Source organism: Cygnus atratus, chromosome 2, assembly GCF_013377495.2.
Source record: "Cygnus atratus isolate AKBS03 ecotype Queensland, Australia chromosome 2, CAtr_DNAZoo_HiC_assembly, whole genome shotgun sequence".
In the NCBI taxonomy this organism is placed as follows: Eukaryota; Metazoa; Chordata; class Aves; order Anseriformes; family Anatidae; genus Cygnus; species Cygnus atratus.
The window spans coordinates 33,933,707-33,952,037 of NC_066363.1; the positions used below are offsets into that span (position 1 = coordinate 33,933,707).

Here is an 18,331-nt window from a genome sequence, read left to right on the forward strand (position 1 = left end):
CCAAATCTGACACACGAGAGTATATGAAATACGCTTTTGCAGGTGTTTTGGTCCACAGTTGCATTTTGGGTATTGTGAAATGCAAAGGTTGATTTTGAGAAATCCGAGTTACTTTGCACTGCTACCTTTGATGCTCTGAATACACTCTGCACAGCAACATTTCACTATGAATTCTGATAGTAGAGGAGAAAATGAGAAATCTCCTATTCCTGAATTATTTAATTAAATGTAAAAACTGCCTGAAAATCTACAGGGTTAAAAAAAAAAAATCAATCTGGAATACCTTTATTGCAATGTTAACAGCGAGCAAAGAAACTTTTTGTTTGTTTTTTAAAGTATCACTGCACAAATACAAACTAGCCTGTATACTTCTAGAGGGGAAAGAGAGTAATCTATCCAATTCAGCTTCTAATTTAACAAAAACCAAGCAGTTGCCATTGCTGTGCTCTAGTTTCGTTATTGAAATGGAGAATGCCAAATGAAGACAAAACAACCACATTCCAAAGAACAAGACTTTGGAACAAAATAAAAACACATACTGTAATATAATAGTCTTCTTCCTTCAGCTGTATGTCAATAATTTCTACTGTACACAAGCATACACACATACACAGCAATTTTGTCATGTACTCCCAACCCCACCCCCAAATTATGGAAAACTTAAATAGTATTTAAAGGTAAAATCAGAAGAAAAGTGTGCATCTAGGGTTTTTTTGGGTTTTTTTGCCTTTTTTTTTTTTTTAACTATTTGACTATGCTGGGAAAAAACATACACATCTCTCAATCCTTAAGATATCCAGAGTTGAACAAGTCCAAAAGAAAAAGAAAACAAAAACCAGGCCTGCACAGAGCAACCAGCTGCAGAGGCTTACCAACATTCAGGCAGAAATCTCTGAAGAATATCAAAATGTTTAAAACATCAGCTCAGTTTTCTGGTTATTGTGAAGAGGAATAGTTACCTGAAATTTAACCTTGTTATGACAACCTGTGGGGGTTGAACGTCAACAAATTTAGAAAAAAATCCAGTTATCATTCCTATAATACAAAAATACTATATTATATGTAATGTAAAGACTTAAAAACAACGCATATGCATTCAAATGTGTTTATTTAATTACGCTGTGATGCAAATAAGTTAGGTCCATATAAACTCCATTTTGTTGTATGTACAACCTATGTCATTAGCAAGCTGACTGAGCCAGCTGGTGTAAGTGTCCACCTCATCCTCTGGAACAAACACATCTTCAGACCCTTTCTCTGTCCATCGTCTGGTTCTAGAGCAGGACAGCCACATCTTTCATCCCCAAAGCAGACTGAAAGGGGGAAATGAAGGTCAGATTTGCAGTATGTGCTTGTTTTTAAGTGGATTTTTCAAAAACACAAGCCAGAAGAAACAGCCCTATAAAAGTACAGAATAAATGCTACCCCTAAAAAACACTGAAATAAAGCTACCTTTAAAATCAAATTTAAGCCTACGGAGCATGAACATGTGCCCAGAAAAATGAGCATCTGTAAGCTTTGGAGTAAAACCAAACACATGCTTCTAGTATCTGTATATCCTGTTGTACTAAATACTAACTTTATGTTGTGCAGACATATGCAATAAACCAAAAAAAAAGTCTCAAGATGCTAGTGAAACTAAACAGAAATACTGCCAGAAAAAAAAAAGTTTACTTCAGCAACTTAGTTCTTAAGACAACAGGGTATTTTACTGAAACTGTAACATCCCTAAAAATGGGATTTCTACAGTTAATATATGACCTTGCAAACAATACACTCCAATCAATTATTTGTTTTAGCAGTATCTCTGGTTCTGTACAGTAAACAAAGCCATTTCAAGAACAGTAAGAGTCATGCTTCCTTCATAACTTCAATTTCAGAAGTCTGAGCTATGGAAACCCTCCAATAAAATTCAAATATCACAAGAATTCAAGCGTTATTAATGCCAGGATGTTACAGCAGTAACAAATAGCCCCACAACAAACAGGCAACAAGAGCATATGAACTTTGATTCATTACAGTGATTAATGTTAAAGGATATATCCCTTTATTTAATGCAGCTTTTACACAGTTTTACCACCCTACTTGCAAAGAGGGAAGGAGACTGGGTTTTATTTTAAACTCATGTTAGAAAGCTAAGTAGTTATTCCTAGGTGCAGAAAGAAACTTGCATAAACCACCCTTAGAACAGCTAAGAAGGGCAGCTCCCACTCAAAAAGTACAGGAAGTCCCATATATTAAAATCTGCATAAGATTAAGAGCAAAATACAAAGGCCCTCGTAAGAATTTGGTTTGCTGTCTTTTCTAGTTTGGATTTTTAAGGAAATAAGAACTGTGACCACCTCTGTTATCACCCAAAATAATTAAAAACTATGGATGAAAGCAACTTTCACAGCTCTTACTGTCCAGCATGAACAGATGGAGATGACAATTAAAACCGTGACCATCTACGCTGGTTTTGCATGTACATTTGGACCTGACACATACCTCCAGATTGTCGGCTCGGGCATTCCCGGATCTGCACCCCTCTTAAAACCTGAAGTGAAACACACATTAGATAAACATACATATGTACGTGCAGACTTTTACACAGCTAAAACAGCATCAAATCATTCCAGCCCACTAAATTGCAATAAAAAGAACAGGGAGCTGTGATTCATGAAGACACAGACTCACCTCAACAGAAACTAAACATTATCAGGATTACAAAACAGTCAAAATAAATACACTTGTGTGTATTTTCTTTATTATTATTATTACCTGTATCTCTACCTGACTTAAAATTCAGTGTCAGCTAGCTATGTGAGATGGTGGAAATTATTTACCCCAAACATCAAGGCACACTGCATGCATACATATATACCCCGTCATGGCTTTAGCTGGGATGGAGGTGTTTTTTTTTCGTAGAGGCTTGTATGATGCTGTGTTTTGGATTTCTGATGAAACTGGCAGTGATAACACCAATGTTTTAGTTGTTGCAGAGCAGTGCTCATGCAGAGCCAAGGACTGTTTAACTTCTCACAGGGCCCTGCCAGCGAGCAGGCTGGGGGTGCAGCAGGAGTTGGGATGGGACACAGCCAGGACAGCTGGCCCAGGCTGGCCAGAGGGACATCCCACACCATATGGCTCAGCAATAACAGCTGGGGGAAAGGAGGAGGAAGGGGGGGATGTTCAGAGTGATGGCGTTTGTCTTCCCAAGAAACCATTACGTGTGATGGGCCCTGCTTTCCTGGGAGCAGCTGAATGCCTGCCTGCCAATGGGAAGCAGCAAATGGATTCCTTGGTTTGCTTTTACCTTAACCCACGAGTTCTCACACTTTTACCTTTCTGATTCTCTCCCCCACCCCACCTGGGGAGAGTGAGTGAGTGGCTGGGTGGTAACATAACCATAACAACCCACACATGCAGATTTTAAGTGTTGTTATGAAAGCAACCTGGTCAGACAGCATCAACAGTGACACCTGTAACTGGTATAAGTGCTTGAGGCGATGTCCTGTGACAGCACCTGAACTTACAGCAATATTGCAATAACAGTTCATTTAAATGAGGATTAGAGAATTCTAAATCTTAAACCAATTAAACTTAAAACCATTTTGGGGGAGGGGGGTGGTTATTTACAGAGAGTTCATCCCCAGCTAATGACTCAAATACTGATTCACTAAACCAAGTGTACACTAGAGAAGCAATTCAAGGTTCAGTTTACTAAATAGCTTTAACTCCTGGACTGTAAATTAAGTCCTGAAACAGAATCATAAAAGACACGCATTGTTCAACAACATGCTTACTATGTTTACTGTATAGAAATTGATGTTATATGGAAAAAACATATTTACAGACTATAAAATCAATGACAACTTTCCTGAAACACAGGCCATGAAGGGTAATGGAAAAACTTAGATTAACTTCATGGACACTCGGTCAGCCCTTTGAAGATAACCTTGTCTGATTTGAGGCTATTAAACATTCTGACCTATTTTCTTTCACTGCCATACTTTCCAGCAGAAGTGATTTAAAATTCATGAAATCATATTAGCAGTCAAACTATGTGTGTGAAACAGATTTAGCTAATGTTTCTGCTTTTTTTTTTTTCTTTTTTCCCCTAGTACTTTTAAATAAGCAAGCCAATTCAACAAAACTGTACTGGTCTAATTCACCTAAGAGGGGCAGACGCTTCAAAACAAACATTAAAAAACAAACAAACAACAAAAAAGTAACCTGACCAATGACCTGGAATTGCACTTATCAGACTCCCTTGTACTTATTCTGAACATCCCACCCTGACCTAGGTCTTCCAGAGAAAATTAAAACAAATAGCTGAAAATTTCATTGCCTATGTTTAGTTTAGCACACGTCTCATATACATGGGTCAATACCAAAGTTTACCTTGAATCAGTGACACCAAGCACTGCATAGCCCCTTGCCTGTGTAACTGCTATACAAAAGAGGTTCTTCCAATTCTACTGAATTTGAGTGGCTGCCACCTAAAAATGTCTGTGGCAGGCAAGGGTGGCACCTGCTTACACTTTATATTCTTTTATTAATTACAGCGGGCAAACTTGTAAGAAGACAACGTAGATGTGGAACAGCATACTTATCGCCTGGAGGTACGAAATTAAACTTCTACGATTTTGTTTCTTAGGGTTACGTAACAGAAATATACCAAGCATCCCGATAGCCCTGCCCATGGCAGGGGTTGGAACTAGGTGATCTTTAAGGTCCCTTCCATAGCTTCCATTCTGTGGTATCGGTACAGCTGCAAACACAGTAAGCTGGCTTTAAATAAAGTGCTTCGAGTTATATACGTTCCTCAGAGCAAAGAGTGATTTTCTCAGATACTGGCGTAAAAGTGAAACCAACAGAAAACCTCAGCAGGAACAAAAGTAGGCCGCGAAGCACTGCTGAAATCCCACCCCACAATAACCAATTCTGAAATAATCGATAAACTAAGAATGAAAATGTAATTAAACTTTAACCTGATGCTGTCATACGGTTTTACTCGTCGTGTTCGAAGTGACCCCTTTTACTTCTGGCCACTAATGCATGTCTGCAACCGATTACGTATTAAGTGCCTCAGCCCTTTAAGTTGGGTTTATATTTTATATGTGTTTATATGTAATATTAATTCCCCTCAATTAAAAGAACCATTCGGCTCTGTCCGCAAACACTTAGAGCCCCAGCTCGCTGCCGTGTTAGCGCTCAAGGTGAAGATGTCTGCCCGTTTCAGCTGCCTCTCCCAGCAGGCCCTACAGATTTCGGGCAGGAAGCCGCCACGCGAGCCGTGCCTGGTGGCTTCCCTGGGACCCTTTGGCATGAGAGCAGCGAACGGAAGCGCCAGGCCCATCACACACACACACACTTTTAAGCAGGCCCTGCCTTTCAGCCACCCCCATCGGCGGCACACCGCCTCAACCCAGCGGCACCATCGCGGGGCCGGCTGCCGGGCCCTGCACAAACACACCCCGAAGCCCGGCCGCCGCTCGGGGGCTGAGCCAAGCGGCCCGGGGAGGCTGCAGCCTCCACCCAGCCGCACACCCTGCCTCAGCCAGGGGGGGGCCCGAGCCCCCTGCCCGCCCCCCCGAGCCCCCAGGCGGGGGCCGCCCAAGGGAGGCCCCGCTCGGTCGCCGGGCGGCGGAGGCCCGCGGGAGGCCGTCGCCCCCGCCGCCACTGACCTAGGTAGAGCACGACGGGGATGAAGCCCCAGCGGATGGCGAACTGGCCGCCCTTGAAGAGCTGCTGCAGCCGCTGCTTGGCCTCCTTGCTCAGCTTCGGCATGCCGGCGGCAAGGGGAAGAGGGAGGAGGAGGAGGAGTAGCCGGGTCGCGATCGTCACTCGGCGCCGACGGGGCGGGTCCCCGATGGGGAGGCCGGGAAGGGGGAGGCTCAGCCCGCCCCGGCCTGCCCTGGGGGGGTCCCTCTGGTCGACAAGGGGGTGAGGAAAGCTGTAGGTCGTTTGTTTGTTTGTTTATTTATTTATTTATTTATTTAATTAATTAATTCCCGCAGCTCTCAGGTTTGTGCTCAGGCCTCGCGCGCCGCTCCTGTGGAGGCTGGGAAGGGGCTTCTGGTAAGGGACAAGTAAAGGCGGAGTGCTGAGACAAGCGGCTTGGAGAGAAGTGGGAGCTGCTCCTCCCGGCTGTGGTAACCAACTGCGTGAGATGTGGGTGCTGGGAGCTGCAAGTTCGGCAAGAGTAATCGGGGGGAAGTGTTGCGGTTTTAGACCTAATTCTTAAAAAACGCCAATACAGACTTTATGGCTTGTTGTCCCTGCGCACTCAGAGCCTGGGTAAGCATTAAGGCACTTTTTGAACTTCTAAATGAGTGTATCTGGTCTCTGCAAGACTTCTTTGCAGTGCCTTAACCCCCAAGTTGCTGTCAGTGTGACACCACCGCTTATGGGACGTCTTATTGCCTGATGTCGGTGCCAGCAAGTTTTGTCACGGCCGTACTGTTTTCATTCCTGCTCAAGTAGTCTGCTGCATTTTGCTGTAATGCCACATCCAGGCCTGCGTGTTCCTAACATCACTGAAGTGGCAGCAGTATTAACACTGGCAGTCTGTATCGTCTGCTGTGTCAAACTCCTGCCGTAGTTTGGAGGGGATTTAATTGCATATAGAAACTGGGGGAAAAAAAAAATCACCAAATTGCTGCTTGTGGTAGACCAGAAGTCCATTCAGTTTTGTTCATAATCATGGTTTACAGTATTAGTTTACCTAGGCAATAACTTCTAGTTCTGTAGCCCACTTGTCACATTAGGAACAACTAAAGGACAGTGCTTTTAGATGCAAAGAAAAATTCCAGGGCTATAACAAATATCATTTACACAAATAGCTTTTCCACATTTTTTCTTCTAGTGCATGGATGCATATTCTGCCCTTCAGAGACAATGAAGATATGAATTTGTAGCTCGCTCCTTGTTTCCCAGGTATGGACAGGTAGCAAGCTGCATGAGTGATCCACAGTTTGCTTTTCCAAATGTCTATTCAAAGTCAAGATATGGGTTATATGGGAGTATTGTGGTGATGTGGTGACAAACATGCTATCCGTCATGGTGTAGAATACACAAACAGCCTGTCCTCATGAAAACCCGTGCATATGTGCTGTGCTTTCGTATGCATTAAATATGTGATGAGTGACACCAGTAATTCTAGTCATGTGGCTGATATATCTAATGATGTAGTAGGTAAAGCTCAGTTCATGAGTGGCCTCTTTATCAGCCAAATAGCTTATCCCTGAAGCTGCAGGCCTCCATGAGGCCTCCCCTCAGTCTCTTTTTCTCTGGGCTGAACAAACCCAGTGACGTCAGCTGCTGCTCATACGTCTCACCCTCTAGACCCCTCACCATGTTTGTAGCCCTTCTTTGGAAGCTCTCTAACAGTTTTATGTCCTTCTTACATTGTGGTGCCCAAAACTGCACACAGTTTTGCAAAACTGCACACAGGACTCAGCATATTAAGTTATTCACACAGAATAACACATAATTTCTCCTTTTCGTGTCATTTCCATTCACCTATGCCTGCTCAGTAGCATGTAATGATGGATTTTTGGGCTTCCAAGAGAATGAACAGAAGGGATTCATTTTAAGTAATTCTACATGCAGCCCTGTCAATGAATTACTTTTAAGATGTCCAACATATCCAACAATTACTTTTAACATATCTAACATCCTCATATAAAGATGATCAGAGGGCTGGAGCACCTCTCCTGTGAGGACAGGCTGAGGGAGTTTGGGTTGTTGTTGGGGTTGTGGTAATGCTTCTGTGAAGGGTATTGGTTTTACTTGAATAATTTATTTTCTTTTGTCTGATAATCAAGACAAAAGCACTTGAAATGGTGTGCCCAGGAAATCAGAGAAACAACAGCCATAATTGTTGGGTGACAAAAGTAGTAATGCTATCTGTATTGAAAGCTTTTCATTACAGAAAACCCTTTGAATTTCTTTTGTCATGTAGTTCATGTGACCAGCAACAACTGTAAAATCTGAAATAAAGTTGCAGGGTTTTTAACTGGCACAAGAATGTGAATCCGTACTGGTTTTTTTTGTTTGTTTATTTTAATTTGATTAGCAGTAATTCTGTACGTGCTGTGTTTTCATAGCAAAGAAATACCACTGTAAACTGGCCACATGCTTCCATTTTTGATAGGTGAGAGAGACAACAGAGATTCTTGTGGACAAGTCTGAATCATTTAAGCTTCAGTCTCTGGTTTAGGGAAATAATGGCACTCTGATGGCTTTAGCCATTTTTGTTGCCTGGTACAAGGGGTACATTTCAGGTCAGAGAATTCCAGACCTCTGAAGTTTTATCTCAACACAGCACAAATCCATGCAACAGTGTATGCAATACAGCAGGTTGGAGAATGAGACAAAATGAAGTAACCTGTTAAGGTCTTGAGACAAATTACTGTAAACTCTACAAGGGAAATCCCTGTGTACCTCCATTATGCAATTACCACTCTTTTGAGATTTCCTCTTCCATTTACTGTGAAGAAACTGGATTAAATTAATCTGCTGGAAAACAAAGTTAAAGTTTGGCTCTGTTTAGGAGTAACTTATATTTTGAAGATACTATGGTAGATATTTCATACTGTAAATCATTATAAACAAACAATACAAGAACATAAGACATTTAACAGATTTCCAGTCCGGGGTGAATCTTTATGATGTCAGTGAAAAAGGGTAGTATATAATTCCTAGGCTTTATGTTTTACTTAATTATTATGATTAAACTTTCTATAGTGCCCTAGTAATGATAGTCTTTTTCTTCCATTCCATTTTAGTATTCCCATTCATTTAGTTTAATAAATCCCAGCTACTCTGCAGTACCACTGCGCTTGGAAATGCTGCTTGTCAGTTTGTGGAGATCACATTTCACAGAAACAAATAGGAGTGGAAAGCACTACAGTCAAAATAAAAATAAAAATAAAAAACCACACACACACAAAAACAAACAAACAAAAAACACCCTAAGGCTATGTGATTATGCCATTTGGAAAATGTCAGAACTCAAAAATGTCTCTTTTTCTCGTGATTGTTTTAAGAGCAAGATTACTTGGGGTTTAATGTATTTGGGTTTTTGCATTTAGCATGTTTTCAAAACATACTTGGAATGCAGAGCAATGACACACAGCATTTTTCTGTCCAGATTACAGTCTCTTTCATATGAATTTCTGTGTGATACTCATCGGCTGTACTCTAGCCACTGTGTAATATTGGATATTTCTAAAAAATATATATATATTGTCAGATGCATATCTAGAAAATTAGTAAAGGGTGATCACTTTACTAAGTGAATCTACAGTGGTAGAAACAAAAGGGAAAGTGTATTTTTTAAATATATTTAATATAATTAATGTACTATTGATTTGTTGAAAAAAAAAGATGGAGTTGGGTGCAAAGCAATAATTACGTTATTTTTCATTACAGCTCCTGAGGCCAGTGACAGAGAAACAGCAGTCTGAGGTGAGACAGCATTCAACAAAACCTCATCAAATGTTTTCAGAGTTCCTTGAGAAAAAATACCGTTGTGCTTAAAAAGTGAATATTATGTGCTCCACAGTACTTTCATTTGAACCTGACCTTCCCATTCTCCCTATCTTCATTTAATAATGAAAATCAGTGGTTACATTAGACACTGCTACTTTTTACTATAAGTAGTTATCCTAAAAATGTAAGAGTTGTATGGATGTTTTTATGATTGTAGTACTTGGCCAGGGATGAAAACAATCATCTGACTGTTTGCATACTTACAGTGATATGCAGAAGTCTGATGGATGAAAGGATTTTCTGAGGCCAAAACTAATATCTGTGTTCACTCATTCTTGGTTTTTTAATTAAGCTTTTTTCTTTTTCTTTTTTTTTTTTTTAAGCATCTGAGCAGTAAAGATCTCAATTTCAGAAAGATTTTTGTCTAAAGATACTGGAATGTATAATTTTCACTTGTCCACAAATTACAACTAGATTTTTGATGCTGAAGAATATGTTATTGTAACAGCACATGCCCCTAAAGATTTTACAGGATTTAAAAGATGGTTGGTTTAGGCAGATTTTTGCTATGAAACATGATGAGGAAAACAGTGATTATATTTGGATTTCCAAAACAGTCTTTGCTCTTATTATACTTGTTTTTATACCAATTCTGATCTTAGTATCTGAGTACATTGTATTAATGTTAGGTAACACCAAAACAACTGAGAATGTAAGTCTTTGCTATCAGTTGACAGCATTGCATATGAAAATGAAATATTTCTCTTTGGTACAGAATGTGGAATTGGAGCATTTGAAAAATAAAATTTTAATTAAAATTCATGTATAACTTCCTTTCTTCAGAGAGTTGTTGTAATTGTATGTCCTTAACAACCACCTACAAAAGAGCAAATATGCTGCTGAAATAACTTTTTCTGACAATGAAATATTTGAAAATCATAACCAATCAATGCACAGCATTAACTTCACTGATTTAGAATGGTGCTTTTTCGTTTAGATTCTACAAAGAAATGTATATAACAACAATTATCTCCCTTTTATAAGCAAAGAGAAAACAAATAGTAAAGCAAAAAGAAGCACCTTGGAGTTGAAACATTCCAGATGGATTTGGAACAGTTCTGTGTGGATTTTCTGCTAGAATGTGAGTTTGTTTTGGTTTTCTAATTTGAGTCATTGTTAAAAAAAAAAAAACTATTTTCCAGTTACTGTTTATACCTGTATGTATCCTTTTTCCTTTGATACAAAACAAGAACAATGTTTGTTAAAATGAAAATTTAAACATAAATAAATAAATTTGAATTTTATAAGCATAGCTTTAATTCTTAGTTCAAAGATATTCTAGGTTTTAGTGTTGTCATTATAATAGTTTCTAACAACTCATGTAACACAATGTGAGGATGCAATTGCAGAAGAATTCAGAGCATAATAGGTATGGTAAAAACCTGTGTATTTCTAGAGTTTGAATAAGATTACCCAGTCAACAAAGAAAATGTGTCAGGTATGTACTAATTCTCTCCCAGCATATCTAAATGTTGAACAAATTAGTACATTAATATCTGCATTCAGTTTATCTGTCTTGATTGTTCGCTCTGGGTAAATTCACTTCAGAAACTTAGGGAAAAACTTTTTGGCACATTCCAAATTCAGCATGGCCTAATTGTGATGTGAAGAGCAGTTCACATCTCTTCTTGCCAAGCTTCATTGGAGTCCGCTGCATGAGCTTCCTTCTGGAATGGTGGTGTTCCAGAAGGAACATCAAGTTTCAGAACTTGAATTTGAACCAGTATTAACAAAAGTATCAGCATTTATGTCTGGCTGTATTTTTCATGTTTTGATAGTTCAGATTTCACTCCAAATTGAGATCTTCAGCACAGGGAAGATTAGAACCAGTAAAGGAGTAATTAAGGCCCTTCATACGTACACAAAGGTGATCCTGGAAAGTTCTTTTCTTCCTTTTCAAGTCATATTTAGTGCTGTCAGGATTAAGTGAAGACCACCTCATGGTTAATGAGGTTTTCACCATTAAAACTTAATCTCTTAAAGTGCTGTCCCTTTTGACTTTAATACTTTAAAAAAAAAGTCTATTTTAGCATGATTATATGCCATATTTAACCCAGACGGATGTTTTTAGATTTTACTGATTTAAAACTATTGTCCAGTATCTTCTGTCTGTATTGACAGCCTAAGTCATGTATCTGTAAGTTTGTCTTTCACTGTCGCCTTTCACTGTTTCCTATAAAATGTTATATGAACTCCTAAAGTTTTTATTTTGAATGACAGACATTTCAGCAAGAATTTTATCATATGCAGAGGACATTCAAGGAACTCTTGAGAGTTCCTTATGTTCTGCATTATAAAGTCTGTTAGACATACCTGACACAATCTGACCCTGATTTTCAAGCATTTGAAAGGCCCAAATAAAATTACATTTCTATAATACTTTCATTCTTTTTTTCAAGTGTACATTAAGTGTACATCTAAAGAAACTGCATTGTACTACTCCATTTTGGGTTTAGGTAGCAGCCACAAGAGATTAAACGCTGTTAAGTGTAGTGAAGTGTGAAGATGACAAGATAAATGAACCAGAGGCGCCTCATCTTCCAACGCACAGTGGTACAGGTTTTGTATTCCAGACACAAATGTCACCTTCGGGTTGAAGCCACAGTAGATGAATCGCTGTAAGTATAACTGAGATAGTTTTTGTTTGTTTGTTTTTCTCCGATTACCTTTGTGCTTTAAATATAGTCCTCCTGAGTCAAGCAATGAGTTAATTGCCTGTGAGATTTGTGATGGAAAGTTCTCTCTGAAATAAACACAGTACTAAAAGTTTTTCTTTCTTTTCAGACATTGGGAGGAAGGACTGCTCTTAGTGACAGGGTACTAGACTAGACTGATACTGGTCTCCTGGGATGCTAGTACTTGACTGATACATATAGCTCAGTATCTTAGAATTGTTAACTGTATCGTAGCAAAATATTTTTTCTGTAGTTTTTCTAATAATCCCTTTAAAACCATGTGCAGAATGTTACTTCCCATGTGAATATTAGTTCTGACAACTCTGGTATGAATGATGTGTTGGTGGACTTTTGAAAATGTGAAGGACAGGAATCAGCCAGTGAGCCTAGATGGGCCTTTAAAAAGATATTTACAAATTATTTAGCTACTATAAAAAAAGAAAAAAAGAGAAGCTGACTAAAGGTCTCAATTAATACATTGTATCAGCCTCTCTCAGTTTAGTTCCCCTTCTTTGTTACAGTAAGACAACATTGATCTAAAATTTGTTAGCAGTGTTTCATTAACACCAGGGGAGGGCAGGCTTGAATTGGAAACTATTCTTGCTACTTCAATTACTTGAACTTCAAATAACAGATAGTCCCTCGAGCTCAAAGCTGATGGAATTTCTCTACTATTCTAATTACTCTTCCACTGGATAAAAGCTTCTTTACAATTGCTGTTTGACAAAATGAATGTTTTGCTGTGTTGCAGAAAGAATAGTGAATGTTTAAATAAAGATGATAATATGAAAGTAGATGAGTCAGTTTATTAGCAGCTGTGTGCTATTCACAGGGGAGAATCCATGCTGCTTAATAATTAATCACGTATATCTTAAAACGGTTTTTAAAAATGAGTGAATATCATTATCCCCACTTTATAGATGAAAAAATGGACGAATAGAGAGGTAGCTTTGCAAATTATCGGTCTAGGTGACCTGCAGAGGCAAGAACAAAATCCAGATTTCTGAGATCTAGTCCAGTGCTCAGGTATATCTTTGGCATAAATAAACTATGGTATGTCTAACAGTTACAAACATGGAAATGACTGCTTGCAGCCCAAATTGCTGAGGAACTTACAATAATGAAATGGACAGGTAACCTGATAGGCAGAGTATAGCTCTTTCTCCTCAAGAGGCTGGGTAGAGGTCAGATCAGATGGCTGAAGATCTGCACTAAAAATTGTATGTTATTAAAACAAGTAATCTGCATGTTTTTGTATATTTGTCATTTTTTAAGTTAGATTTTACTCTCTCCAAGGAATGAAAAGCCTTTCTATGTAGACCTTAAAAGCCATTCCAGTCTGAGTACTAGGAAATGTATGGTTAAAAAGTCAATTTGCATACAGGTGAAGGGTTAAGATGCTAACCGATTGTTCCTCCATTCCTTTCATCTTTAATTATGAGGGTTTCAAATTATGAGCAAAACGTTAGGCTTCCTATTAACTCACCAAGACCATCCTATTTACTGTACCTGTGGTCAGTAACATTCATGGGATTTGTGACTCATCATTAAGTGTTCTCCTTCATTAAGGCACTAAGTTGAATAGCTAAATATAGTTGCTATTTTTATTTGATTAAATATATGTATTCTACTTTCTTTATATGCTGTCTTATGAGGTCATTACCCATTGTAAAAGCTTTTTAAAGTATTAAAATGCTCTGCATTTTTTTATGCATAAGCCTTAGCATAAATTGTTCTGTTTCTAGAAAAGACTGGAGGCATACTGTTATGAAGCCTCCCATGCCTAAGACTTGTGTAAGATATACCAGAGAACATTTGGTGCTGCATATTAAAAACTCCATTTGTAGAATGAATGAGCACATTGCACAATGCAGTTTTCCTTTTTTCTTATTGCCAGTTTGCAGTGGCCATCGTGTTGATGGTGTGAATTAGTCATTGGTTTATGACTCCAGTGAAAAGGACCACGTCCAAAATCATAAGGTAGAATGTAAATGAGTGGGCACATAGAGTTTGAACTCAAAAACTGCATAACCTATTACGGTGTTACTCATTTTTGGTTTATTTCCAGACAAATCTTGTTAAAATAGGAGTCAGAAATGGCTGGCAGTGATTTAAAATACAATGTGGCAATTATCCGAAAACTTATTACTGTACATTCAGGCAGTGAATTTCAGGTTGATAATTTCTCTGTGTATTTTGTGTACCTCATGAAGAGTTGACATCTCCAAATATTCATAACTTTCCATAGCTCACAGAGGCCTGAAGATGCAATTCAAAAGGGAAGAAATTAATTTTCTCTTCTGCACAAGGTAAGCATCAACGCTTTTATATTTGTAAATGATTTTTATGTTTATGGCTTACAAGCTATCTGAGAAGAAAACTTCTCTTCTCAAAATGACCACTAGTTGAAGGTGTTTATTTACAGACTAATTTTGCAGCAAACCAGTACCTGCTAGCTCAAGAAAAAGCAAGAAAGCTAATGGTTCAATTAACTAAAACTGTTGCTTTAAGAAATGTGTTTCCCACTGTCAGATTTCTTTATTCTTTAATGCATCCCTAATTTTAAATTGGTACTTGTAAATTTCCAAAAAAAATAACGTTTCATACTCTCAGGGTAAATGCAATAATCTGGGCAAGGATACATGTAATATACCATAGTTTAAGTCTAAAATTAAATCTTAATTCCAGTGTAGTACCAATGCCTTCCAGTATCTTTTAGATGTACTGTATTTCAGTGTGCAAAGGCTTTAGCTCTTTTGCTTAATATCACCTCTCAGTCTCTTGCAACAGCACTAACATTCTCTTCATCTTCAGTGCAGAAGTACAATAAAATGGAGGAAGTAGCACAGTGAGCAGTTGGAGAGCAAAGATGTGGGTTCGTGGGAAGGACAGTATCCGTCTGTCCCCAGATAAATCTAAGTCCATCTTCCCAGCTTGTAGTTGGCTTTGTTTACCTTTTGCTCCATAAGAAAAACAGAAACTCTCCTTGGTAAAATTTCCTTCAGATTACAACCAGAGATAAACCCATTCTGTACTCCGAAATTAAAGTTTTTTTTGTCAGACAGCTTGTAAGCTATAAACATAAAAATCACGTACAAAAAAAAATGTGTTGTTGAAGCTATTATGTGAAATAAGGCATATAGGAAAATTAATGTTGAAAATGCCCTGAAGATAGAGAAAAATGAGAGGATAGTTCCACTGCACCAGCTCTATCTGTTCAATACACTAAGCTAAAGGAGAATTTTACCTTGTTATTGTTACTTGTGTGACTGATTACATCTTTCAGTTAAAACCCTTAATAGTTATTAATGGTAAATACGCTTGTGCTTTTGAGGGCATGGCAAGTTTTTCCTACTGGGAAGCTTCACGGGTTTTCAGCTCCACTTCCATGTAGCTTCCCTATAACTTCTTATATGCTGTTTGTTTGTACTCAACTGTCCCTTTTATTTGTAATATATAAAGCGTTCAAAAAACTCATGATTTAAGAGTAGTTAAGATATTACTAACTCAGAAACATAAAATGTCATTGTTAAGTACACTCGTGTTTGTTCTGCTGAGCAGGCCCATCTTGGTTACAAAGGGAGCTGCAGATAATGCCAAATAACTGTCATAGAGCAGTGGCTATTGCTGTAGGCAGATTGAGCAAACGTTTTTGCTATATTCCTCTACATGGAAAAACATGGATAGATATATTCTGTATGAAAAAAGAACATTATTGAGTGCTTATGGACAAAAATAAAATGGTATTTTATTGGCAAAGTACTCTTAGTTTTGGATAAACAAAGCCAAAATCAAAAAAGATGATAAATTTAAGTATACCATGCATAATGCTAATACACTCATATTTGATCAAAATCAGCTACGTTGGCAATGAGCTTTCAAATATGGGAGTAACGACAGTGAAAAAATACTTCCACATCACTTGACAGTAAAGCCTATTACTGTCCGGTTGCCATTGCCCTTGAATGAGTGCTCAAGTGTCCTTCCCTCTTTTGATAAATGCATATGTTTGTACTCACTGTCACAAGTAGCTGAGAATCACCAATTTATTCCTTGTTTAGAACTTTGTGGAGTCTACTACCTGTGAGCAGGCTCTGCTTAAATTAGCTGGAACTCCTAATCACAAAGCTCATTCTTGACATCCTTCAGCATCCAACAGTCTGCTGCAACTCCTGTTATACCTTCTAGGATTCTATGTATAGGAATTTCTTTTCTTCCCCAATTGGCACCAAGCCAGAAACATATCCACGTGCAGAAATGAGTCTGAATGTTGTTCACACCACTTTTTTGTGTTTGTTTTTCTTAGTAGTTTCTACTCTTGAACTGGTCACCGAAATGCCAGTAAGCCTCGACGTCCTTCTAGTAAGTAAGTACTGCAAAAGCCTTCCTCTGAGAGGACTAAACATTAGATGTTACCTGGGAGCTATCTGTGTTTGAACTTAGTTATCACAAAAAGAGCTTAACGTGTTTGCTCTGACACAATTATTTATTTATTACTTGAAATTTAGATTGGGCTTCTGCAGAAAGCAGAAAGATTTCTGGTAGCTCACCAGCCAGTTGGTTTCTGCTGTCCCCAGGGCTAGCCATGAGCTGGTCTTTCCAGATGCTTATTGACAGTCTTACGCTTGCAATTTTTGCCAGGCCAGTAACATGATCACAGCATAACAGCCTGCCTCACAGCAAGTCAAGGAGAAGAGGGCAGATGCTAGTAGGAATTGAGGCTACTTGGAGATTGATGCCTGGCAATATTAACCAGAGGCCTGAGAAAGGTGAAGGCTTTCAGAGACCGGGGCTAAGCCCTGCACTGGGTTTACATGGCAAGGTTTTGGTAGCATGGGGGCTGCTGGGGTGGCCTCTGCAAGGAGTCCAGGAGCTACCCCATGGTAAGAGTTCGGAAAGGACAGCATCCCTTGGGAGGGACCCCACGTGGAGCAGGAGCAGAGAGTGACCGTGACGGAGTGGAGAAGACGAAGCATCAGGGACTGACCGCGGCCCCCATTCCTCGTTCCCCTGCATTGCTTCGGGGGGAGGACATAGAGTAGGGTGGATGGGGGGGAGGAAGGTGGTTTTAGTTTGTTTTTAGTTCACACTGCTCTAGTCTGTTATCAATAGGAAATAAATTATATTAATCACCCTTATACTGAGTCTGTTTTGCCTGTGATGTAATTGGTGTAATTGGAAGCTGTCCTTATCTCAACCTGTGAGCTTTTATTTTCCATCGTCTTTTCTTCCCCTGTCCTTTTGAAGAAGGGGAGTGAGAGAGCAGTGTGGTGGTGCTTAGCTGCACATTGGTGTTAAGCCAGCACAACACTCAAATACTTTATAATTCCCATCACAAACTGGATTCTCTACCCGAGTAAAATATTCTAAATCTAGAGCAATCTCAAAACTGTCTTCTCTGGAGTACCTCAAGATTTACAGAGATCAAGAACAGAATTTCACTCTATATATTGTTCTCTTACAATTGATGTTAGAAGGCTTGCAAAGCTTCTGTGTTGGTATCTATTTGGCACACACTTTATCTCAAGTCAAAAGGTGAGCACTAGGGGGAAAAAGCCTAGTTAGCTAGGAACCACATCAGCCAGCTGATAAACAGTAAGAAGTTGGGGGTGGGGGGAGAAGTCATCTTCAAGGATGAAGAGTCTTAATTCAAACACTATTAAATTACAGAACCCCAAAATTAAATTGTTGAAGTTTAATTAAGCTGTGAAAGCAGCCAAGCACCAGGAACTCAATCCAGCCATGCCACATGTGCTCAGTTTCAGTTCTGCAAGACTGGAGCATCTGTAGCAGGCAACATGGCAGTAACAAGAGGTTGGAGGGAGGAGGTGCATGGGCAGCTGCCAGAATGTAAACAAGCCCTCATCCAGTTGTGTAACAACTCTATTTGCAAGCTGACATTAAAAAAAAAAAAAAAAAAAAGCTGACAACCACATCAACATCCTGAAAAGCCCCATGAACCTGTGTGCATAAGGGTGTGATGCAAAGCGTGGCTGACCCAGGCTCCACTTGCGAATGAAGCTTAAAACTGTCAAATCTCCAAGAGGAAGAGGAAGGGTTTGGGGCTTTACTCCAGCCATAGAGGGAAGGCGCCACTCTGCCTCCTGTGTGTTTGG

General features: G+C 39.1%; 1 protein-coding gene, 1 long non-coding RNA gene and 1 other non-coding gene across 14 annotated transcripts in view; 2 read left to right on the forward strand and 1 right to left on the reverse strand.

Moving 5' to 3' along the window:
- Nucleotides 1-5,876, reverse strand: part of TOMM7 (translocase of outer mitochondrial membrane 7) — a 20,881-nt gene extending 15,005 nt beyond the window's left edge. For 4 of the 5 annotated variants that reach the window (XR_007707827.1, XR_007707825.1, XR_007707828.1 and 1 more), the window contains exons 1-2: nt 5,670-5,876; nt 2,488-2,536 (exon numbers count right to left, since the gene is read on the reverse strand). Coding sequence is in view for 1 of the 5 variants with exons in the window: in XM_035562430.2 (XP_035418323.1) it covers nt 1,298-1,313; nt 2,488-2,536; nt 5,670-5,772 (168 nt within the window). In the remaining 4 variants the exon portion in view is untranslated. Of the gene's footprint in view, nt 1-1,091; nt 1,314-2,487; nt 2,537-5,669 lie in introns of those variants that run through there. The other variant, XM_035562430.2, reaches the window with a different exon arrangement.
- LOC118255872 (uncharacterized) lies at nt 5,831-17,353 on the forward strand. 8 transcript variants are annotated; one of them, XR_007707829.1, is made up of 8 exons: nt 5,831-5,928; nt 6,003-6,282; nt 6,851-6,921; nt 9,421-10,621; nt 11,997-12,158; nt 14,464-14,524; nt 16,522-16,581; nt 16,857-17,353. It is a non-coding gene; the product is annotated as an uncharacterized LOC118255872 (long non-coding RNA). The 8 variants fall into 8 exon arrangements; XR_004781062.2 differs by lacking the exon at nt 5,831-5,928 and adding an exon at nt 11,319-11,407 and having other exon boundaries at nt 5,957-6,282; XR_004781065.2 differs by lacking the exon at nt 5,831-5,928 and having other exon boundaries at nt 5,957-6,282; nt 9,421-9,456; nt 10,478-10,621.
- On the forward strand, nt 9,702-9,789 carry LOC118255921 (small nucleolar RNA SNORD93). Its single transcript, XR_004781090.1, has one exon. It is a non-coding gene; the product is annotated as a small nucleolar RNA SNORD93 (small nucleolar RNA).
- Nucleotides 17,354-18,331: the final 978 nt, after the last annotated feature.